The 26,471-nt window shown below is 39.1% G+C and overlaps 1 protein-coding gene across 5 annotated transcripts in view; it reads right to left on the reverse strand.

The window, feature by feature from the left end:
• The window catches only part of kank1a (KN motif and ankyrin repeat domains 1a), a 96,500-nt gene that overhangs the window by 32,217 nt on the left and 37,812 nt on the right, over positions 1-26,471 (reverse strand). The window contains exons 1-2 of one of the 5 annotated variants that reach the window (XM_015607984.3): positions 24,095-24,237; positions 4,112-4,234 (exon numbers count right to left, since the gene is read on the reverse strand). In XM_015607984.3, the coding sequence (XP_015463470.3) occupies positions 4,112-4,148 (37 nt within the window). In that variant the 5' untranslated portion in view covers positions 4,149-4,234; positions 24,095-24,237. Of the gene's footprint in view, positions 1-4,111; positions 4,235-8,635; positions 8,678-9,351; positions 9,614-24,094; positions 24,238-26,471 lie in introns of those variants that run through there. The other 4 variants (XM_022664868.2, XM_049470366.1, XM_007257715.4 and 1 more) reach the window with 4 other exon arrangements.

Raw genomic sequence — 26,471 nt, forward strand, 5'->3', positions numbered from 1 at the left:
ACATTCTAATACATTGTATCCATGCTACTCCAGGTTTGGCTCGCTGCTAACTGCACTATATAACTTTGGTGGGCAGGACACTGCTCTTAAGCACTGTTTGAAAATGTGTAAGCTGAATTATATTGTATATTATTAAGTATATTAGCACTACTCTGTCCGACAGCGCTACACTGAGGAACCCTGAGTGCTTCGGTAAGCCAGGGCAATATTAGCTAGCAGTGTGTCCCACATAGCTTGTTTTAACATGGCAAACATGCAGGCTACAGTCCGATATACTCCCCTCTGAACGACGAGAAAGCTAACGTGGTTAGCAGGTAGTGATAATGCTGCTCCAGCAGTTGGGGTTAGCAGCATACTGCAGGCCGATAATACTCACCTCTGAACGGGGAAAGAGTGTTAGCGGCTAATGCTAATGCTTCTTTAGCCCCGGTGCTGAAGAACTAAACTGAAACTCCTGTATAATGCTGCACTTAAGCAAAATGGCTTTACTGCTCCTTACGACCTGACTGGTCTGCAAACTGCAAAAGCCGACATTTATAAGATCAGAAATCTGTTCTGCAAGTAAACTGTATCAGTCTAAAAGCTATTTTTTGTAGTAGAACATCTTTCTCCAAAAACAGAGAAAACAAACAGCTGATGAGCCTCAGAGCAACAAAACCATGCGCCCCTTCCCCAGCAAAAGCCTTCTATTAGTTCTAGACCAATGAGGCCTCAAGCTGCCCAGAGGCACCGCTTGGCAACCTTCTTCCAGCACAAGTCTCCTGGCCTTAGCTAGCTGCGGAGTTTTGTGCCATGTGGAGAACGGCCAAGGCTAAAATCCCCATTCGTCCGACACTGACCTAAACTGGATTGTGCAAACACCACAGATGAGCCAAAATGTTCAAGGACTGTTCATGCTTGTAGTTTGGTCTTTTCTTTATTGCAGTATTTGCACAAAAGTAATGAGTGCTATGAGACTGGCATATTAAGCAACAGGCCCTATGGGAGGTTTTACATCAGTTTAGAAAGTTCATGTCAAAGCTTTTAAGGAAAATCGATGCCCGTTTAGAACTTCAATAACTATGTGCATACTTGCTACAGACAGAAATAGAGGAATTCCCTTAGCACGAGCACTTTACTGAAGAAGGCCACTGCCAAGCTTAAAAAAAACAAAACAATGTGCTGGATTCCCCTCTCACACATGATAACATAAACAGGATACACTCGTGAATCAATAACACAACATGGACAGTAATTAGCCTGAATTGCTTTCACCACAATACTGTACTTTTGTTGGATTATGGAAACACCACAATCCATCCAAACAATCATTTGGAAAAGTGATTCATCAAGATGATAGAGCACAGTACAAAAAGGCTGTGATGGGTTCCACTTCCATAAAGCCGCTTCTTACAGTCTTAAATAAAGGTGCTTGAATGATGTATTATGACACTTTTCCACGACACTGTATCCTACACTACTAAACACGAATCCACTTTGGTTTTTGCTTTTCCATAGGGAAAAGTTTGATACCTGGTACCTGAAACTAGGTACTTTTTATAGTGTCTGCTCAATTGTGGTTCCAAGCAAGCTAAATAGGCACTAAAATGTGACCTGTAGGCCTTGCAAAAAGCTGACCAGCCAGTGAGAATGGTCACTCAACAGAGCAATGCAACCTAGATTAATTGGGTTCATTGCCTCAGCAAAGGGCACAACCAGGAACATCCAGTCAGTTCTAAGATTCGACCCCACAGTCTTCCAATTGCTGGCTCACATCGAGTATGTTCGCATTACCAGGATAAAGTAACACAAATTATATTTTTTTAGGTCTGTGTGGACATGTCAAATACAATTTCAGTTTACAATGTTTTTCAAATCAGATTTGAGTCCATTTTAAATCTGGTCCTAGATCCAAAATATAACCCATTTTGTGGGCATGTAACATGAATGTGAATGGTTAGATTGGATTTCATACATCTTTTTTGGTGCTGTTGATGTCTGTTCACTTGGCGGCTATCTTTGCAGTGCCGCCAGACGTTTATTTCCAGTCACACAAGACCAAGCTCTGATCTCTATAAATAAATAAAGACCAAAATACTCAAATATGAAAGCCAAATTACCATTTCAAAAACATATTTTAAATCACTGAAAAAAAAATCTGCTGAAAACCTCATAAATAGTTTGTAGCACATGTAGTGCTCAACAATGCACAAAAATTGCTAGTTTTTAGTTTGTCCTGGTAATTGCACTTGGTCCTGGTGGGCTTCCCCTGTAGCATGTCAACCCTACAATCCTTAGGCCTTAAACAGAGACTAAATAATGAAAACACTTAACCCAGCATCCAATCAAGAATAAAGTCTCACCCTTTTCGAGTGAAGATGTGTCAGAGTGTATTTTGTGCATTATAAGTACAAACGCTTTTAACTATTAATTAAATTAGAAAGAAATGGTAATTGTCCCTTTAGTTTAGAGTATTTGGTCTCTCCCCATTTAAATATGAAGATGGCTTGTCTTGTGTAAATGGATATAACTGCCGTGTGGTGTTGCAAAGATGGTCTGCCAAGTGAACTGACCTGTCTATACAGACATTTGCACAACCAGACTTCTTCTCCCTGGATACTGGTCCCTAAAAGCAGCCCAGGTTACTAAAATAACTAAATCAAAGTGTAAGGATTTACTTTTATTCTGAAATTCAATAATAAAGTTTGTTCTTACACATCAAAACAAAATTCCTGGACTGCTATGTAATCAAACACTCATATAAACATTTGCTTTTTCATTATCTGTGAGGAGTGGGTAAGCAGGCAGTGGAATGTGAAATGACTGTAGATGAGAGCACAGGACCTGGCAGAGCCATCACTGCATATTTCACATCTTACTGAGAAAATCCACCTCAGCACACGGCAAGCTTCAAGACCTACTTAAGCCCATATCTGGACACACCAAGACCCGCACTGAATAACCAGACCTGCAAAACACTGGGTCATGTTTCAACACTAAGCAGATGCATTTAGCATCATTATGATATATATGGATCAAGTGTTATTAAAACAACAACTAATGTTACCTAACTTCTTAAAGTGCACAGGCCTCCAGTGCTATCACCTAAACGATGATTCTCTGTTAATCAAATATGTATCTAAACCAAACAAGTTCACTGTCACTGATTGACCATTCCAGTCATTTAAGGGTTTATTACGGACCGCCTACTACCCACAGACGACTGGAGGGCGGAGAAAGAAGGACCACATGAGAATTAGCTAACTAGCTATGCTAAAATTCAGCGACTGGCTCTCCAGTGATGATTGCTCGGGTTCAGCGCCTGGAGCGACCGGCTCTCTGGAGGCTCGTTTCATGGCGCGGAACCCTGGAAAACAGCGCCAGAGAGCGGGATGTTTGTATTTTAGCATAGCTAGTTAGCTAATTATCCTGCTGTCCTTCTTTCTCTGCCCTCCAGCCGGCTGTTGGTAGTAGGCGGTTCCTCATTAACCCTAGAGATGTAAGCCAATAGCATTCCCTGAGGGAGGTGACACTTACCCCACCCCCAAACTGTCAAAACAACCCCTTTCAAAACTCAAGTGCAAAAAAAGAGAGGGAGAAAAATAAAGCTCGGAATCTATTTGTTCAGCGCGCACGCAATTCCAATTTTTTTTTTTTGCTCAAGAGTTTTACAGTTGTGCTCGTGAGAAGTAAATTTACACACACAAAATATTAAAACACACAGGTTAATTTTTTTCACCTGGTATTTTTGGGCCCCCGACTTTTGACATTGATGTAATACCATATCTATCGCTTCAAAACAAGAGAAACAGCTGATCATGGGATTTAAATGCCCTTTAAATGTCCAGAACATTGTCCTTTAAACATGGGAGGTGCTGCTATTTAGTGACTACCTGTGTAATCTGTTGTGTTTGGGTGCTTTTGAAGACGCAGGTCAAGTTAAATAGATCCCTTCTCACATTGTGTAGTGCTACAAATCAACAATTAGCCGATAACAATTTTGAGTCAACAAATTTCTAATCATCGACATTGTCACCAACAAATACAGCATTGCTTAGTTATTTAAAAAAACAACTTAGGTTGTCTTGCACAGCTCTTTAAAACTATGCAATATTTAGGAGAATAGTGTTACCTGTAGTGTTGCCATTAAGCTGCATGGTTTGGGCCATGGCTGCAGCAGGTCACTCTCAACCCCACACAGTCACTGAATGGGGTCATGCAAATGCCATGCATCAACTCCAGCTTACCATGCAACCTGTCAAACACACAAAACAACAATTAAAACCAAGACAAAGACAAGGTCAAAGACAAAGACAAGGTCAAAGACAAAGACAAGGTTAAAGACAAACTCAAACACAAGGTTAAAGACACACAGGCTTTCAGGGTTCACACACATTAAACCAGTGTTAGTGCTTGGCATGCTCAAGTTTATTGTTTATAGTTATATCATCTTTATATATTTGTATGATTTCAAAACACCACAGAGTGTACATTTAACCACAGTGGAAAATGTAGACAAAGCCTGGACAGCTAATCTGGGACAAATGTAATGCTGCCAACGCATACGTGCAAGATTTTGTGTAAACAGGAATGCTGGTCATGTGTCAGCATTGTTCTTGAAGCTGTCCTCTTTTATTCGCTTTGATGTTGCTGTTTTATGCAGTGTACTGCTGTTCTCCCAATCTGAAGTCACAACTGCAACAAACTCTAGCTACAGTATTTCCATATATTGTTTTATTCTGTATAAGGATATTATTTGCTATACTCTACATAGTATTAAAAATGTTTTATTGGAGTGATGCCATAAAGCAGTGTTCAGTCATCAAACCTGCATTCAGAAACCTCATATGGTCCACACTTCTTCTGTATTTAAAGCCTCTTTCAGACATGTATGGCATCCCAGAACGTCTCTGGACTAGTGCTGGATGCTAGAGCAAAAATGCAAATAAAGGTATACTTAATTCCGCCAGCTTGAAAGCCGCTAGACTCATCAGTTATGAAGGTCACAACATTGGCATGTAGTTGCCAGCTTATTGCAGACTTTGGTGGGTCCTGAGTTGTACTGAAAAATCAAAAATATGTTTCAAAATCATATCACTAATTTTGGAATATTTTCTATCATGATAAATATTGTTATTGCAAAAAAAATAAAAAATAAAAATATCCATAGGAGCTGTGTGTGCATGTGAACACAAATGTTTAACTAGTGCTCCCATTCTCTTCTGTCCTGTAGAAAGTGTCTCAGACCACCTTCATTGGGTTTTTCAGCACAGTGACATCACCACAAGCAAAATAGTTTTTTTTTCAACTAAAGAGTTAAGTTTGCCCCAATTGCCCAAAAAGTGCTGTTCATGTTTTTAATTACGAAAGCTCTGTTTGCCACTAAGACGATAGTCTAGGTTTCTGCAAATCGGCTATGTAAGAGTCAGCACACACCAGTGACTATTAAAATAATTAACCCAGAATTCTTACAATATTGCAGAATAATGTTTAAAAAATATTTCTGGGTAGGATAAGAACATTTTGTCAAAAAATAGGGATGGATGGAGATTCACTTCATACTGCAAACAGCCAGCAGAGGTGCTAGACCTCTTAATCGAAGGTAGGCAATTTTATGGAGAATTCAGAGAGGGCGTTTAGATGTGATCCTTACAAACCAGTCACATGCCTTGTTTGCCACCTTTCACATGCTATAAACAAAACACTGACTCAGCATACTCATTTTGCCCTGTCCAAAAGTGTAAAAGTGTAACTCTGGGTAAAGTCCGGAACTGACTCTCTGGAGATTTTGGGGAATTTGTATGTGGAAACAGCTTTAAAAAGTGTTGCAATTCAGATTTGAGGGGCTTTCTGAGCACAGAGAATCTCTGCTTTAGAGAATCAAAAGTGCATCTGAAATGGCATCTCCCAAAAGAAGAAAATTAGAGAACATCTGCCTCTTTAGATTTAGTTTCATAAATAAGATAAGTGGTAATAAAGGTTCTGCACATATTTACCACAGTAATTACTGCAGAACATTAGGCCCAAGAAAATAACCTTTTAGGAACATATTTGACAACACCACTTTCAAATTGAACTGGTCTTCAAATTAAAACTTAGTTTTTTACTTCCCAGAGAAATTTCCCAGAAACTGCTTTGTTGGAATTCTTTGAGTGGTGGTCTACAGAGCTTGGAATCAGTGAAAAAAATCTATATCTCTTTAAACAAACTATTGGTACTATTGCCCTTAGAAACATTAAACATGAACCGTTTCACTGCAGCACACTCAAGTAGTTCTGTTCAGTACCTTTTTCCAGCACTGTGTTTGCTTACACAGAAACACAGAGAGACACAGTGTAGTACTTATAAGAAGGCTGGGTCAATGCTAGGCTTACTGCTGAGCACAGTGGAGCCCTTTCTTTACCTGTTAAGTGCTTGGCCTGGGCAATGAAACAGGGTTCCATTCTAACCTGGCACCTGAGATTAGTGAAGAAATACACAAGGGTGCAACTCTGAAAGTAGCGAGGTTAAATACAGACACAGAATGTAGGTTAATAGGCTTTTCACTGCAAGTCAGCTCTACTTCTGTTTTATCTTTGATGTGAAAAACATGAGTGAGACGGAGGCGGGCTTGGCTTCTGCCAATCAGAAGGCCGTCTGATGCTGTTTGGTGGCCTTTGACCGTCTCGTGCTGATCACGTGACGCTCATTCAAGCAGCAAAGTCCACGGATGGAGAGTAAACGGTCGGGTGGGCAATCCTGAAGGCACTGGTGGTGCGGTGGAGATGTTTAATGTAAGTTTGAGATGAGCGAGACATGTGCAGACCAGACAGAGGCTGCATGCACAGCATGATCTGCCTCATAAATTCCTGAAGGAAGAACAGCAGCAGGAAGGAGGAGATCATAAGACCATGTTCTCAGAAGAACACAGAGGAAAAACGGCTGTCAGTACTTAAAGCGATGGTTTGGGCTAAAACATAATTTACTGTACAGTCTTTTTTCTTCATCCAGATGAAGTTTAGCTTGTTTAGTTTTGCACAGGAGCTACATGACTGATGCAGATAAGAAATAATGAATGGTTATACTAAGCAGTTAACAACATGCAAAGCTGTGAAGTAACAAACTTCACAGCTTTGGAAGTTGTTACAAGTTTCTAACAATAAATTCCAACTCATTTACTCTTTCAAATCAACAACTGTTGAAAAAAAAAAAGAAAAAAGAAAAAAGCAAGGACAGAGCAACATCTCTCAGAAGTAAAGCTTCCACAGGCCTAGTGCCTCTGCTGGCTGTTGGCGGTATGATCTTTAGCTCCACACATCCATATGTTTAAAAAACTACTATTGACATAAAGCAACCGACGGCAGCACGGCTTTTCTCTTCATTATATGGAGTATCTGAATTGTAGTCCCCATCAGGCAACTAGCTTAAAACCATACTTGTATTGATTGATCATGTGTTGTTGTGCTGTTGGTCACATTAACAGACACTCTGACCAAAGTTCTTTGTATACTCTAAAATGCACAGAAACAAAATGGACTAAGGTTTAATCCCATTTCACCCCTTACCCCTACCTTACACCAGGGGGAAGGAGTGTCCCGATTCTTGTTAGGGTAGAACGGGTAGGTGGAAAGGACAGGGCTTGTTAGCCCTTCATACGGAGAATTTTTTAAGTGAACAAAACTGTAATTCTGGGGGAAAAAAAAAACAAAAAAAAAAAAACACACCTTTCTTTAAATGAGTGCTGGATGTTAATGTTAATCTTCACAGATTTATCTTCTAAAAACTGTTTATTTTGGGTAAGAAAAGCGCTTCCATTTATTTACAGTAAGCTTTGATTTTCTATATTTTTGCGAGGTTAGCAGCAGCACTAAGCATGGTTAGCAGCAGTGCTAGCTGTGGTAAGCAGCGCTTAGTGCTAGTAAACGCCACCCAACAGCGCTACAATGAGAAACCCTGAGTGTTTCAGTAACCCAGGGCACCATCAGCTAGCGATTTGTCCCACATAGCTTATTATAACACAGCAAACATGCAGACTACAGTACGATATACTCAGGACAGTCCTTTCCAGTTGAGAGTACACTGTGCAAAATTGGCTGCTGCTGGTTAAGTGCTGAGTGAGAAAATGACTGCTTGTAAAGCATTTTTGTGTGTCTAGAAAGTGTTAATCTTTTAGCTATTAGCCAGAAAGCTAACATCAGCATAATTAGACATGTTGGATTTGATTCACACCAGCAGCAAACAGAGCTGAGCTCTGGTACTGTAATTTTAAAGAAATGAAAACCAATTGGTATTAAAACGCATGAGATGCACTTCTACTGCTAAAGCATTACACAAATTTGATATCCTGTGGAAAAATACTGTTGCTTTTGAACTTTCTGATCTCTACCATGCAGGTTCTGGCTGCAAATGTGACAACATGTTGAATACATTTGTTTTTATTGCTACTTTTTCACAGTTATTGCTTCCAAATAATATCATCCAAATTATGTAAATATGATCTTAGAAGTAGCTGCAAACTATGATATAGCTCATCTGCTTTAGGAATACTGAGGAATACCCTCTCAACTACATCAACATCCACCACACCCCAAAACATGCACACACAATCACAGTTCACAATCCACATCGCTCAGACATTAAATCAACAAACGCGTTCAACCAGCTGTGCAAAACTGACCCAATGTCTCCAGGGTATCAGACTCCATGACTCAACAGCTTTAAAATACAGCTTTCATATTCATGGAACAATTAATGTTCCTAAAAATCTGTTTACCAGTGTTACAGTTGTTTTAATAATTTCATGTATCATGCATAATATCTATAAATGAATTCTGTAAACATTACACAAACAAACTACTGTAATAATGATGCTAAACAGCTGCAGCAAAAGCACCAACCAGATAAGCCTGCACTGAAATGTAACTGGTGGATTCCATGACCAAATTACTACTTAAAGCTTTTCAGAGCACATAGTGATTCCAGAAACCAGCTTCTTATCTTTGAACTGAAGCAGCAGGCTATGTCATGTGGTATTTTAGATCAATATGGTTTACGATGTAAAAATAAAAAGGTCTATATTGAATTACAGCAGTAATTCTGGTGTATCAGAGTTGCCAGATTTATACTGTGTAGGCGCAGTCTGAACACAGAATAAGCCTGGAATCGTTTACGCTGTGTGTGTTAATAGAACTTCTAAACTTACAATCCTTTTAATATAGCACTGGGCTGCATTTACATTCCTTTCAGTGCATGGCTTTACTGACCCTTTCACTTTTAATTATAGCTCTCTATTTATTCCAACAAAGCGTAATGGCAATACAACAACATATACAACATGCTATAATGGTCTATAACACAGTTTTACACTAAAAATGCAGAAGAAAATGATCCTACCGTCTTCGTTCATCCTACAATCCCTTCAAAACTGCTACAGGTAGGCGCTGGACTGGTCTGACCATAGCCCTGCACTAGACCACCTAGAGCAGTAGTACCCTATGTGTTACATCCAAGATTAGCCAAGTTACTCAGATGACAGTGAGGCGATCTAGGTCCTATATCAGGAAATGACACTTCCAGGCTGGACCCTCAACAAGGCCTCCAGGTACAAGAGCCAACTGGCCACAAACAAATGACAATAAACCTATTTAATCTATTATTAAATGCATATACAGTAAAGCCTGCCTAACACTGAGCTACAGACAAATGCTTTATCTGTACAATAATCTCAGTACAGTGTGAGAGCCCTAGCAAGTTCAAGGTGACGCCCTGAACACACCTTCTTCATGAACACCCAGCTCATAAAACAGTGAAACAGTAACAGTGGTGAAGTTCAGACTTGACTTGGGGAAAGTTCATTCACGTTCAGGGCAAGATTAAGCTGCGTTACTTTCAATTACAGCAGGGTGAGTGTGTGAGCGTGTCTGTGTGTGTGTTGTGTCAGGGAGGAGAACAGAATGGCTATAAACTATCAATCAGAATGGACACGTGGGTCACACGATCACGTGACGTTGGGCCTGTCACAGAGCTCTGGTTACACAAGAGGACAGGTGTTCTTACACTGAAACACTAAGCCACTAAGGTCAATCCTCAACCAATACCTTTATTTTAAGAAATTGAAGATTTCAAAATCATAAATCTAGTACTAGTAAAAAAAACAAAAAAAGCAGTGTCCACAAAAGAAAAAAAGAGTCTTTTAGGAAAAAAGCTAGACAGAGGATCTTCACTTTGTCAACAAGTGCATATTTCTCAAGGGACGAGTAATCATAATTAGCATTATTCTCCCTCTATGGTGCAAAATATCCTCAAATAATACAAAAAAAAATCTGGAGGAATTTAAGGTAATAAAAGAATAAGGGTGCAAATTTAAGCTAAATGCACATGACCTCTGATAACGACCAACAGTATCTACAATATGGCATTACGTTCACAAATGCCATTAAAAACATTTACTGTGCAAAACTTAAGCCTTTTGTTAATCATTTCCAAAAGTGGCATCACAACTTCTTTGGGCTTGGAGGCATCTGGGATTGACCATGACACAGCAGAAATGTGCATTATGGTTAAAACATTCAGTAATTCTGTATAAGTACAGTCAGAGTGTAGAATAGCAAGTTAAGTGGTACACAGTGCATAGAAAACCATGGTGCCGCATGGAACAACAAACAATAGAGAAACAAAGTGCAAGAGTAACGAAAGTGCAACAAAATACTATAACTACAATAAATACAACAGACGAGACCGTTCAGTACCGATACGGTATAATAATGTGCGCATAGTGAAAATAAGGTGCAGAGGTATGTAACATAGTGTAACATATAGAACATACATGATCACAGCAGTTACTGAGGTACAACGTTTATAGTTTTTTTTGGAAGGAAGGGATAGAGAGATTTCAGTTTGTGTGTGCGTGTACATGAGTGTGTGTGTAAGTGTGTGTTTGTAAGTGTGTGTGTGTGTGTGTGTGTGCGTAAGTGTGTCAGTGTGTGAGTGAGTGAGTGTGTGTGTAGAGTGATGGGATGGTTCAGTACAATATGCTGCTTTCACAACATCATCTTTTAGGGGAAAGTCCATGTATTTTTTAGCAAGACAATGCAAAACCACACGCTGCACACATTAAACAGACACAGCTGCAAAAGAGCCCCTTTAAACATGCCAAGCACTAAAAACCCATCCCTTTTCTGTGAATCAGTTGAAAAAGTTTGGTGTCAGGAGTCATATACCTGCATAGAACAACCCCCTGGCACCACCCCTGAAACTGGGAAGAATAGATCTGGTGAGATCTCTCTATGTCAGAGTGATTTTGTGTAAAGAACTACATGAACATGTTTTGTTGTATAGCCCATAGACCTATTCTAACTTGGGTGAAGATGTACAATATGTCCTCTTTAAGACCTTTTTGCAGGAAGAATGGGATGAATAACACTTAAAACACTTACTTGCTTGGTATCCTCTATTCTGTAGTAGCATTAGAGTCTAGTCATGAAATTTCCCTACTACTAAATATTCCACAGTCAACTGTCAGTGCTATTTTAACACAGTGGAAGCGACTGAGAATAAAAGCAACTCACACGGTCAACGTAAAAGGTTAAAAACTTCCTGCACTCAATCACTACAGATGTCTTCAGATGAGCTCAAGGACAGTAAAGCATAGAGAGCTTCTTGAAATGGGTTTCCATTGCCAAGTATCTGCATCCAAGCCTTACATCACCAAATGCAAGGCAGGCGAGTGGATACTTTTGGCAATATTGTGTATTATGCTTTTCTATACAGCTTACTGGATTTGTATGAAGCTGAAACTTTGCACAGCACTTGGAACTCAAATACACTTCTGTTAGCATCCAAAAGAACACTAAATCTGTCTGTGTTTAAGTTTGAATCAACCCGACTGCACATACCCACCTCAAAATCTTTAAACAACTTTAAATGACTGTGTAAGAACACCACACAAAGTTACAGCAAAGTAAAGTTGAAAGCTGTGGTACTAGGATGAGCTATCATGAATCCCTGGGGAGAGGGGATTGTGCTAATGGGGTCAACTACATTCCACATCTCCAGGGCAAGCTGGAATGAAGGTGCAGTCATCTGACAATTCCCGACACCTTGACGTCCAACACAAGCAAAAAACAAAATAACAGAATTATGTACTATAAAGAACTGCCCACAGAAAAGTAGAGTAAGCCTTAAATTGGTGGGTATGGTAATGATGTACTAAGGCATGTGCACACAAACTACTACAGCCAAGCACTCAAACTGAGGTATTAAGGGTCTTCGTGTGCAAATATGTATGCATATCCAAGATGTTTCCACTCTCCTCTTACCTGTCACAGCCTGCTCATCACTCTCACTGACTAAACGCTTGCATGTTCCTGAGAGAAGTTGAATACATACTTCAACATTCCACAAAGACACGCCCTCCAGGATTTGCATTGCCTGCACACAGTGGCAGGTCATGAATCTTTTCTACTCTGCTGTACAAAGCAATTCCCTGTGATAAGCAGGCTACTGATCTTTTATCTACTGATATTTAGAGATTACAGGAAGTCAAAAATCCATAAATGGGCGATATGACCTCAAATCAATACCATGAAAAACAATAAAATAAGCTTTTTACCTTGTTTACGACTGAGAAACTATTTTGTCCCAAATGTATCACAGTCAATTTACATACCCACTTAACAGGGTTATCCCTACAACAAGCACTGTTGCAGACACTAGAAGAATGGAAGGATTGTGAAAATTATATTTAAAAAAAGATACTTATAACAGAATATTTCCAATATGTCACAATGAATGGACCAATAGAAATGATCCATAATTAACAAAAATATGTTCTTTACAGTAATGGGTTTCCATCAATCAATTGTTCTGTGCAATCTAAAGTGGGCAAACCCAAAATTCACCCAAATACCCAAATATGAGAAAAATATTCTTCAGTCAGAGGAACCCATTTGACTCGGGTTGACCCACTTAGTACAACCAAATAACAAACAAATAACAGAACAAAACAACAGTACAGAGAGATAATGTGTAGTTATAGCTAATATAAAAACAGGAACTAATTTATTCATATAAAAGTGTGATGGGCACATAATATAGAGCTATGGCCTATATAGATTATTTTTATAATATAGATAACTTTTAGAAAAGATTGAAATAGTTAACTCAAACTGCAAATTTTATTTACTTTTTTTAAGCACTTTAGAGTTACTTTTCACTGCATCTTTTGTGTCCCTTGTTTTGAAGCTTTCCTGATGTAAAGAATCTGTTTGTAATTATCAATTAGTGAAATTAGAATTGCCTTTCAGTTGTTGAGGACAATAAAAGTGCCTGTATAAAATCTTTTTTTTTGTTATCATCTTTCTGTAAAAAAAATATTGAGATGTATATTGTCGCCATGCATCGACAAAAAAAATCAATATAATATTTTGCTTTTTATTACCCAGCCCTAGAACAGAATATCAGAATACTGCTTGTCAAAATATAATAACGAGTAAGGGACAAAGGGTTTTCTAAAGGAATGGTGAAGTATCAAGCAGCAAATCACATGATTTTCATTTCAGTTGGCAGAGGTGGCCAGTTCCTGGACATACAGATGTTCCGATCAGCATACACAGCTTTTCAAAAGCTACTTTGGACATTTGAACAATGCTGAATCCAAAGCTTGTCTGGAAAAGATCTCTACTCTGCTTTCCCAGAACTGTCTGGTGCATTTGTACTCCCAGACCTAAGGTTAATGTCATTGGGGTGGCGATAATTGAGATTTCAGCCATAGTTGGACCACTGCGTGTCCTGTCTGGCATATTTTAACTGCAAAGCAGGTAATTCCATTCCACTTGATTTGGAGCCACTCCAAATCACGGTGTCCTGCATAATTCTATGTAAAGTTCCTCCAAATAACTACTAACTTTAGAGGATGAAAAATCTTTTTACTTTTTCCTACCAAAATGTTTTTCATTGCACACAACTCAAAGCTAAAGTTTTGCCTTATATTGGATCAGACTGCACAAGATTAAAAAATGCCTAGGGTATCAACATAGTCTAGAAAAAGTCTACAAGAAAAGATGATACTTAAATTCTAACAAGTGCATATACAAGTCTCTCTGGAGCACGCTTTCCACGTCATTCCTCAAAGAACACAGGCCTCTCAGGCCTCATAATTGTAATTCAGTCTGTAGAGACATCAAGTCCTGAGCACTTAAACTAAATGAACTATGACCCATGAATGACCATTTCAAATACTTTCAACCTGACAAAGAGACAGAGACTGCTGTGAGTAATATGAAACCTCAGGTTTAGGGGGGTGGAGAGCAGCTTAAAGAGAACACCACCGCTTCAAAATACACTCCCAGTTAGTTCTCCAGTGCTTTGACGTGGACTGCAGGTGTGCCCATTGTTGACACACAGCGTGAGGGCCCCAGGCACTCTGGGCAAACGACACAAATCCCAAAAGCCTGGGGGACCTGCGTGATCAAAGCCATCATAAGAGAAGCTTTTTAGGTAGACTAAATATAAATTTGCTCAGGGACCACCATCAATAAAGCTAAAAATTAACATTTCATTAGACCAGTTTAATCTAAAGTACATTATTTGTACATTATTTCAAAACATTTTCAGCTAAATACTTGAGCTTACCACAATTGCTTTGAAAATCTTAACTAGTGTTTTTAAACAACGTGTCCTACACTTATTTTCTGGGTTACCCTTTTTTCAGTTTTTATCCAACAAAAACAAAGTAGAATCCTTAGTACTGTGCGTAAGCATCAGAAGAGACTTTCTTCTTCAATGACAGCCATGCAGACTGAGTTGCTGTGTGCGTTTGATCTGAGCACTGCAGGCTGACATCCAACTTCTTCAACCTCTGCAGCAATGCTGGCAGCACTTATGCATCTATTTTATAAAGCCAACCTCTGGATATAATGCTGATCACATGGACTCAACTTCTTCGGTTAACCCTGGCAAGGCTCATCTGAGTGGATCTTATTCTGGCCATCATGCTGTATCTTAGTTTCAGGGTGTTAGCAAATGTTTTAGTCTAGGTTATCTTTGTGGAGAGCAACATATCTATTTTTCACAACTTCAGCGAGTTCTTTGCCATGAGGTGCCACGTTGAATATTGAGTGGTCATTATGAGAGAAATGTACATAAAACACCAAATTTAAGAGCTCTTCTTATCATTTACACATGGAACCATGTAACTCTAACAAGTCACATGACACCAGCGAGGGACAACTATACAATTGGGCACAATTTGTACATGTCTAACACCATGAAAGTATGTGCACAGACAGATGTTGGACAGCACTGTGTGTACGCCTAGTAAGTTATTAACACAAAGAAAAGCTAACTGTTGATCTGGACACTGGAGATGTTTGGGAATTTAGGAGAAGAAAAATGAGACTGAAATGGGCAAACCTTTTCAAACCAAATGTTTTGGCTAGTAAATCATTTTCCATGTTGTTTTACTAAAGATCTACCTACCTAAAGGCCACATCTTTAGCTATTCCTATTCTAGCCACATGGTTGTGGTGGCTAAAACTGTGAGATGTTTACATATAAACACCACATTCTCCTTCATACCCGTCAGCAGTGATCCAGATAGCTTACAAAGACAAACGAGGAGACGACTGCTTCACCAAAAGCAGCTACTTAGCCATGAAAAGAGGCAGCTGGACTTCATTAAAAGCCAAGTTTGAAGAAGTAGGGCCTAATACCACGGTATGGAGGGGGGCTGCACACCTGTGCTCAAACATTTGCTTCTTGCTTGACCTGGGCCAAAGCTCCACAGATCAGTAGGGCAACAACAAGCACCCTTTTATTACTACAGCAATCTTGTGGAGCCCCACCCCCACCAACACCCCTTCCAAATCCAGCTTCAGAACTTCAAAGCCGAATAATTATCCCGACAAGCAAAAGGGAAAACGGCGAGGTGCCGGAATCAAAGGAGAGTTTTTCCCCTCTGTCCTCTTTCTGCTTTTCTCTTCCTGTCCTACCTTCTCGCCATTGAAGCTATGGAAGGTCTTTAATCTCTGAAAGCTAAAAAAATTAAAGCAGCATGAATATCTCATACTCAGAGCAAGACTAGGCAGGTCGGTTTCGGCGATTGGTAGCAGTAGTTGAAAAATTACTGGAGGCTTTACTTTCGTTCCATTTTTTTAAATGATTTGTATCTAATTTTGCCCTGTTTTCTACCCCATTTAGAATAATGAGGATAATCTTATAGTATAAGCCTGAACATTTCGCCCACTAATAGAAATATAATACATCAGTGAATCATATCCTTCTCATCCGATTATCACATGATCAGATTGGGGACATCAGTAGACAACACTATAGATATAAAACTTGGATATACAGGGTTTGGACAACAATTAAGTTAATCCTGTTGGATGTGGTTTGTCCTTCCTGGTGGTATGCTGACATTGCCCTGGACACCGTGGCTCTTGATACATCAAAAAGACTTGCTGTCTTGGTCACAGATGCGCCAGCAAGACATGCACCAACAATTTGTCCTCTTTTGAACTCTGGTATGTCCCCCATAATGTTGAGTGCATTACAATATTTTGAGCAAAACTGTGCTCTTACCCTGCTAATTGAACCTTAGCAATAATGTGCAATTAATGAAGATTGGCCACCAGGCTGCTCCAATTTAGCCATGAAACCTCCCACACTAAAATGACAGGTGTTTCAGTTTCATTGTCCAACCCCTGTAACTTGTCTGTCAGTTTTCTTCTTCAGCAACAGCGATGCAGACTAAGTTGATGCAATGTGTGGCACATGTTCAAAGCACTGCAGGCTGATCTCGCACTGCTTCAACCTCTGCAGCAATGCTGGAAGCACTCATGATCTTTTTTAAGCCAACTCTCAGGACATGATGCTGAACATGTGGACTCAACTTTTTCGATCGACCCAGGAAAGCCCTGTTCCAGGTGGAACCTGTCTGGAAAACTGCTGTATGCCCTAGGCCACTGTGCTGTAGCTCAGGTTCAAGGTGTAACAAATTTCTTATATAGCCTAGGCCATCTTAGTGGAGAGCAACACATCTATTTCTCTACATCTCTGTCATCGGGTGCCATGTCATATCTCTCAGTCATATGCAACCAGTCACAACCTATTTTCAGAATGCCTCTATTCAAACTTCCAAACATCTAGGCAGCTTGGATGCTTGAAGGATGGCATGGCTGCCCAGCTCTGATACAACAGCTAACAGATGCTTGTGCTAACTACCTTCACAATGGAGGTGATGCAAAGAATAATTCCTTTTTTCCCAGAGAAGCTAGGCTAATTTTGCTGCTTGAAAAGCACCATGTTATTAAAAAACAGGGTTTCTAATGCAAATACACCTTACACCTTTAATCTGTGCATTACAATAAGGGTGACTAGTTTAAAAAACTCCCAGTGTAAAATATATCTGACTGTTAGCTTCTTCAAAGAGCAAAGCACTTCGCATCAAACCCCCCTGAATGACTACTTTACTGAATGACTATTTATTTATCTTACAGCTTTCATTTAACAGAACTTTTAAATACATTTACGGAAACCAATGAAAAAACAATGCATCAGTTTATCCTACTGTTGTATCCTCCACTCTAACATTACAGTACCTGACTCCTCTGAAGAAAATGCTTCCAGAGTATCCAAATCGTCAGACATTCACAAATCGTACAGCTCTACGATTTAGCTGTGAATCCTTTCTAATTGTAAAAGTGACTGCACTCTCAAGGCAGATGATGTGCGTCTGCACAACCAACAGAGACCCAACCCTGATGCAGGCCATCTAAATATACACCTTCATTTGAGCCTAGGAGAGAAAATGACTTAATCATAACCACAGCAAATACCAAAGAGAATCCCAAGTACTGTAAAGCCTATTTTTATGATCATCACCGCCATGCTCAGACACTACAGCCATAAACAGCTCCCACTGGAGAGGAGAGGTCTTTAAATATGTCTAAGTGGAGGCCAAGGGTCTGCTTATCAGTCAAGTGGGCATCACTTGCACATTCCGGGGGGACCGTTTCTGTTTTTGTTCCTATCTTTTAGTACATGCTGATAGTCAGTGCACAGAACAACAACTATTATGTTTTTAGATAAGAAGATCTAAGAAGCATCAAGCCTGAAGTTACACACCTTAATATTTATCATTTATTTACACTACAAGAGGGGAGATCCAAATGGATTTGAGCCACTTCTGTATGTGGTGCTCGATTGGATAAGTTTCTGATTTTTGGGCATGCAACATGAATTCAAGCAGCCTATTGCCCTACTGGTTTATACACAATCCAATTTACACAATACACAATTTATACAGAGGGACTGTAGAAAGCATCCTGAGCACCTGCATTACCGTCTGGTTTGGGAACTGCAACACCTCAGACCGCAAGACCCTACAGCGGATAGTGCGGACAGCTGAGAAAATCATCGGAGTCTCTCTTCCCTCCATCGCCAAGATCTACACCACACGCTGCATCCGCAAAGCCACCAGCATTGTGGACGACCCCACCCATCCCTCACACGGACTCTTCGGTCTGATGCCGTCCGGCAGAAGATACAGGAGCATCCGAGCCTCCACTACTAGACTCTGCAACAGCTTCATCCACCAGGCAGTCAGACTTCTCAACGCACAGAGACAGAACTGAACCCCCACCCCACCCCCCACACTCACACAAAACTAAACTGTACACCCCCCCCCCTTTACACTCACAAGAACTGAACTTCACCCACACACACACCCAGTCAGCACACAGAGGCTGACATGACTTTATTTGCTGCACTCTTAAAAACTATAAACTCTACCTCAGTAACTGCTGTGATTATATATGTTCTATATGTTACAGTATGTCACACATCTCTGCACCTTATCCCGACTATACACTTATTATACCGTATCGGTACTGCACTGTCCTGTCTTTAAATTGTCTCGTCCTTTGTATTTATTGTATTTATTGTTATTTAGTGTTATAATTTTATAATTTTATTTCATCACTCCTGCACTTTATGTTGTCTATTGCTTGTTGTTCTATGTTGCACCATGGTTCCGGAGGAACGTAATCATCACACTGTGTACCTGTACTCAGATGTAATGACAATAAAAGCCTCTTGACTTGACTTGACTTGACAATCCATCACACCTGCACACGTCACATCACACTCCAGCAAAGACATAGCAGACATATGTACACTAATTTAAAGATGATCCCTGCAGAGACTTAAGAGAACTTGAGCCAAATGTCTCAACTAAACTTCTTTTTTAATATGCATATATGCAGCTGAAACAGAGACCATAGTGCATTCCATTTTTTTACGTTAACAATTTAATATAACATTATAGTCATTATGGCTTTTAGAAAAATGTGTTTTTTAAGGGGGGGGGGGGGTGCATTTGGACATTTTTCTCCCCTTACATTCGTTTTACTTTTATACTTTGAGTAATTTTTCAAAATTTACTTTTCCACTTTTATTTGAGTAAAAAACAGTTACAGATGTATTTTAAACCCTATTTATTATTTCCAGTCCAGGCTCTGATCTCTGTGAAGTCCAAAAAGTCATTTTTTGAGGGTACCTTGCCAAAGTCCTTGTGGAGGTTATGGGTATGTTTAGACTTTGATTTTGATGTAGAGTTAAGGTTAATGAAAGCTGGGATTAGGTTTAGGTTTTAATCATTATTTTTATTTACCGATTTATCAGGCCGATTATTGCCCTTTTTTATATATATTGTGTGCTGTTCTGCAGTGGGGTCATTAGAGCTCCCCCTAGTGTCCATTCCACCATCCTACTGACACACAGCAGAGAAGCTGAGCAGCTCAGCTCCCCAGAACCTTCACAGAGCTTCAGACACAGCTGCAGAGAATGGCTTCACTTCAGTTTAGGACAGGTTAGTGAATCTATCCAACTGGCTAGTAATGAGCAGTGGAGTATCTGCGTTAGACGGAGTTTTACTGTCTAGTAGCCTCTATGCTAGCTAACGCTAATCGGCAAGCTTACGCTAACTAGGTAGCTAACGCTAACGCTAACCGGCAAGTTAACGCTAACAGGCTACCTAACGCTAACCGGGAAACTAACGCCAACCGGCAAACTAACGCTAACAGGCTAGCTAACGTTAATCTGTAAGATAACGCCAAATAGCTAGCTTATGCTAACCGGCAAGCTAACAGGCTAGCTAACGCTAAGAGGCATGCTAACGCTAACCGACTAGCTAACGCTTACTAGCTAGCTAACGCTAACCGGCAAGCTAACGCTAACAGGCAAGATTACCGGATACCTAATGCTAACAGCTAGATTACCGGACACCTAAAGCTAACAGCTAGTTTACGCTAACCGGTTGCTTTAGCTCAACTCAGCGAACTCAGCTAACCTACAGGAGACACTCTCCTGTTTATGATTTAAACTCTAGAACTGATTGACTTGCTGAAGCCAAATCATTTAAAAATAACGCTCAATACAGCCAAACCATTAAACAATTAAACCTTGTAAATATAGCCTTTGCATTTATATTACGTCATGTGTTCATCTTGTACTGCATTAATTAATTAATTAATTAATTAATTAATTAATTAATTGGGACTCGATAAAATGCGGAATATATCAACACTGATAGTTATTTACACAAAATAGCTAGATAACCTATCTAACCCTTTCATTGATTTTACTGATGAAGTAATTATTGCGGTAGTAAAAAGCTCTAAAAAAATCAGTTAAGTTAATTGACTAATTTAAGTTACCCACTGTTTACTGGATTCAGCTTTTTACGGGCCTATTATAAATGTGGGTGTCGTACTAAATCATGTGTAAAAGATAGAGATATAATTCAATGTGTGTTGTGGTGGTAAAATGTGTAAATAGTGTAGTAGTGTGTAAATAAAAAGCAATTAGGTTGGTGTGGGCTATAGTAATGCAGGTGTCAGATGTGGCTGCTGTTGTGAATAAATAGCAAATTCTGTATTTAGGTACTTTACTTTGACAAAGTTTAACATGATGAAAGATTAATTTATTTATTTATATTATTTATCATCACAGATGACAACCACACTCCCCTGGATATCATCAAGATGTACTTTTCAGAGGATGCTGTGGCAGCCCGATCAAGGAATAGACTGGACTATTTACACTGGAAAGATCTTTTTTTCACAGACCAGATCATTGTAATGTCACTGACTGAGTAAGGAAATATAATATTGTTGTACTTTCTATGTGTCACTATTTTACACATATTCTATGTGTGTTTTAAATAATCTTTAAAAGAGATTCCATTGCTTCTTCTTTTTTTTTTATAAGCAGTAAGAGCATGTAATTTGTCTGGCGGCAGCAGGAACATCCAGACCCCGAAGGCTGAGGATTAGGTCGGGAATGCTCTTCTGATTCCAAAACCCACTCTAATTTAGAAACAAGCTTTATCTATTCAAGCAGGGCTTTAACCATGATCAGCTAAACACAGGCAGGAACACACACACACAAACTTCTGAAGACCTCTCCATAACCCCACAACAAGAACTGCAACCTTAAAATTACCTCTGCAGAAAGGCACAGTGATGGACTATTTCTGTTAAATTACAAGTCTGGCTAACGAGAAAGGGCTATAAATAACTTTTTTTTACATTTTTAATTATCCAGAGCTGCTCTTTAGACAAATCATTGTGATTCTGTCAAATGGGTTGGCTTTTATGCACTGGGAAAAGGCAACAAACAAAATCGATAAAATATGATGATACAATGGTTGCAAAAAGAGATTATCCCAGAGAAAAAAAGTATCAGATTGCAAGATGAAAGTTACCAAGAACAATAAATTATTAAAAATGTAGACTGATATGAGAGTATCTGCAATTCTTGTTTATATTTATTGAATTACGCATACAGACGTTGTGTGTAATGCACACGTTTTAGAGTTGTAGAGGTTCCTAATGGTGTCCTGGGATAGTTGCGAGTGTTGATAGAATATCCAAAAGCATCCAAAACATTTTCAATCAGGCTTAGGTAATAGGCAATCTTCAGTATGTGGACGGACATTGCCCTGTTGGAAATGTACATGTTCAGTGTGAGTGTGTGTTCAGAAAAGGTTGGGCCACTGGCTGCAGGACCTTATTATCATAACATTGGGCTGCATGTAATAAGGACCAAATTTGATCTGATATCATACAAAAATGCACCCACACTCCACTTCTATTGACCCCAGGTCTTCTGGATGTGGACATGTGTCAACAAACCATTGATTTGGGTGTTGAGTATGGTGCCTCCACACATGGCTTGCTTGACATCATTGGTCATCACTAAAGAAGACCCAATGCCATTGTGGTATGACCACCCCTAAGACTCAAATTCCTTTAATCAGCCAATTGTTTTTGGGAGCAGCTATTTTTTGATGATGACTGAATAAGGGGGAAATATTTTCACTGGACTTCAAAGGCAACTCAAAGAAGAAGACACCGACACTGACCTTCTAAGCAAAAGAATGCAGAGAAGCTTTAGCCGCAAGAGCCTTCTCCTGCAAGAGACTTCTCCTCTGTCATCCCTCTTCCAGGCTGAAAAGACAGTGTGAAAAGGCCTCTATTCAGCCTCCATCCTGCCCTAACAGAAATACAGCCTATTTACTCTGTAGGGAGGTTTAAAATATAGCAGCAGAAGATGTCTAGTGAAATTCCTCTGGCTCCGTGTGAATGGGGGTACTGCTAAAAGGTTGATCTGAGCTGTGGTGTCTAGTCTATTCCCAGACAACGCTGCCACCTAGAGGCACACACTCAACAATAACATTTACAGTAATGAGTTAAGAGTGAATGGGAAAGCCACCTGTCTATTCAGAAGAAAAGTTCATCCTACTGTTAAGCTTTTACTGAGGTAAACAAAATGAACTAAAATTAATCAGATTAAAAATACTTTATATTGTAGACTTAAAATGTGTCATCTGAATTCATTTTGCTTTAGAGTATGTTTCTTAGAGGTGACGCAGTTTATACAATATATGGACAAAGATTTTGGGACGGTCAATGCTTCTTCTAAAATCGTATTAACTCAAATGAACCCAGACCAAGAGAAGTTCCTAACAGCAGTGTTGTGGCATCACCAGTGATGGGGGATATACAGCTGAGTAGCAGCTGAAAGAGGAAAAAAAAAAAAAAGCTTCAAGATTAAATATTTTGAAATTGTTATCAATATTCAGAAATGGGTCTGGGCTCTGACGAGTTAAAAGATTGTTAAAAAAGACTTTATTCTACTTTTACTTTTTAGGAGTGATTGTTGATACTGTACGGGGAAGGCCTTTTACTAGATATTAAAGCACTGCTGTGAGAATTTGATTGACTAGACTTAGCGAGGTCAGTATGTAGGATGATCAACACCCCACCTCATCCCCAACTCCCCAAACCCAAAAGTTGGATTCTTGAATGGAGCACCAACATTTCAAAGAACACAGTACACAAAACACACACATTGCTCCACAGCTCAATACTAGGACATTTCATATGTTTATGTATAATCCTGTTTAACTATTTGTGATTTTTTTTATTTTATTACTTTTTTTTACATCATATAAAATGTGTGCTGTTTACATTTTGTTAAGCTTTCATTATGTATGGACCAATTGAAATGTTCCAAAATTACTTTTACTGAATGATTTAATAAATTACTTTCATGGAAGGGTAAAAAGGTTATGTTCCCTCTCTTGTAAAGTTGACATTTTGTAAATATAAGAAATATCTAGATATATATTTAGATCAATATATAAATGGATAGCAACGTAAAATCTAATCATATTCCAATTTATTTTTGAATTTCAAATCATTATACGATTTAAACATTACCAATAACCATTCTCACAATATAGACTGTGTTAAGAACAACAGTTAGATTTAACTGGTCTAAAAATAAATAAAATAATAAAAACAGTTTTTTTTTTAATATTATTTTGGCTATATTAAATGTTTTCTATGCTTTTTCCATATACCTTTAAAGAATGTACAGTATTTTGCTATTGTTCCTTATTAAAATCTATTTTAAGGCCTTTTCAAATAACAATAATGTAATTCATACTAAAAAGCCACAAGCCAAAGTAAAAAAAAACATACTTAACACACATATGCCATCATTAGATTACCATCAACCAAATCAAACCCAATCAAAAGTAAACACTAAAAACTGAGCTCAACATTACCTCAGGACCCTTCCACACCCATGTCTGCTGTAAACGGATGCTGTGGATTCTCCTGTATCTGTGATTGAAATAAGAAGACAACGATTCCCAAAAGACGAGGCTTGAAAAGGTGCTTGAAAGCAGGCAGCTTTACCACAGACAGCATGCAGTCAGACTGCAGCCCCAGCTGACAGTGCCTACAGCCTTTGGCCAAACTCTCAGCGTCATTCAACAATGTCCCTGCCCCCCTTCACTACACGCTGTGTTCCCCAGGGACAATTGGAGGGAGTTGGGTTGTATCTCCGTCACAGGCACTCACTCTCCGTCCTACACACTGTACACATTCAAGCACACACATATACATATACCGGTACACACATCCCCTTACACAGTAACTCAGTAAGTGAACTCCATGCATCTTACTCTCTTCATTTCATTGCTTTCTCTGTCCTTTCTGTACCCCCCTCCTCTCTCTCTCTTTGTTATCTGCTCCCCTCCGTCTGACTGCACACTTGACCAAGGACAGACTGGAGCCAGTTATTTACTTAGTTTTCCAGCAGAGCCAGGCAAGACCAAGAGGCCCAGGATTGGTCATTCAAATCTCACAGTGCTCTGAGATCAGGTGAGAGCACACATGGAAACACTGAAGGAAAGTTTTACTTTGGAAATAGTCTCTTAAAAACACAATTAACTGCACATGTCCAACACAAAAGAACAATAGAAAACAGCATCACAAAGTTGAAAAAAACAATGGCAGAGGAATCTGGTGCAGAGTTTTAAGTCTAAATTATTTTTGTGAAGAAACGTTTTGCGCATCTTTATAAAGCCTCATTAAAAAAAAAAAACATCGTTCCAAATATGTGACCAACAAGCTACTCAAAAAGAGTCTTCGTAGGGAAGTCCTACAAAACAGTGGACAAATCGTATCTCAACTACAACATACACTTTGGAAGAATGGAAAGAATTGTTGTTAATATCTTACTCATAAGATAGCACCTCACAGTTTATACTGGTGTGGTTGTTGCCGAGCCATCCTCAGAGATTGGGGTTGGCAAAAATGTAGATTCTTAGATGCTTCTAAATTCCAAATGCCAAAAATCGATGTAGCTATGCATTTTGCATAAAGGGTATGTGTTTTTTTTTTACATCCTTGTACACTTGTACAATTCTAGTTCTAAAGTATGCATATCATTTGATCTTGCATTTACCTCAAGTTTGTCTGTGTGAGTGTGTTTGCATGTGCTCACCCAGTTTGTTTTGCGCTGATTTTTGTTAGAATTATTGTTGATCCAGCAAGCTGTTTATAGAGCCATCCTCTTTCCTTTTGAATTTTTTTCTCCAAACTGTAGTCACAGCGGCACTGTGCTAAAGACTCTCACTTGCTCTCTCGGTCTCGCACACTTTATTTAATTTATTATTTAGCTCCCACTTAAACTCAGTACATTACAATATTCTCATGTTCAATGCATCAAATCTGCCCTGATATTTAATAATACAGTGGAAAAAAATGCTGTATAATACTTTTTTCATACACAGATCAAACACAGACTAGCCGCAACATTAAAACCAGCTCTGTATATACATTGTATTGGTTAGCTATAACATTATAATCACCTTCTTGTTTACCTTTCCTTGTAGCTGGTTTTAATATTACCCTAACAACATTAATCCTGGATTGTTATATTAATCATTTGATTAACTGGAATAACTATGCTTTTTTCAAATAAATAGAAATAGTGTCAAAGATCTTAATAAATAGAAGGATACTTTAAAAGTTTTAAAAAGTCATGCAACAAGGAAAAAGAAATCCAGTATAGAAGAAAAAGATGCATCGATAGTTGTTTTATAATCGTAGACCTCTTGCTGACATTTTCCATGTCAGTAAATCATGTCTTAAGCAACCTTAGTCTGGTTGCACTAATGCAAATCTAAAACAACCAAACTTGAAATCCTCGCTTGTTCATGCACTTCTACTGAAACTGAAAGTTTTCAACTCACAGAACACAATAGCTTAAATGTTTGCTCAGCACCAAGAAATTCCACAGCATTTAATGGTCTGAGTGACCTTCAGAAGCTGTTCTGGTTGACGGTGAGCCTCAAGCTCTGCTGATTCTTCTTCAAAAAGCTCATCTAAAAGAACGAAACAAGTGCGGTTAAAATGACATGTGACCAGGGTGAACTTTTTCACCTCAGAGTTCAAACACTTGTGGTCCCTGACCTGTCAGCAAATGTGATTGACTGGTGAAGTGTCTGGTTACCTCAACCCAAAATCAAGTGGAGATGGGTGGGTGCCTCTTTAAAAGTCGACTGAAAAGGCCAATTGAATTAGAAACAACAGCTTCCCTTTAACAAGCTGTCAAGCCACCATGCTGAAGACCAACTGATTAGCTTTAGGCTG

This window comes from Astyanax mexicanus, chromosome 22 (assembly GCF_023375975.1).
Source record: "Astyanax mexicanus isolate ESR-SI-001 chromosome 22, AstMex3_surface, whole genome shotgun sequence".
NCBI classification, from domain to species: domain Eukaryota; kingdom Metazoa; phylum Chordata; class Actinopteri; order Characiformes; family Acestrorhamphidae; genus Astyanax; species Astyanax mexicanus.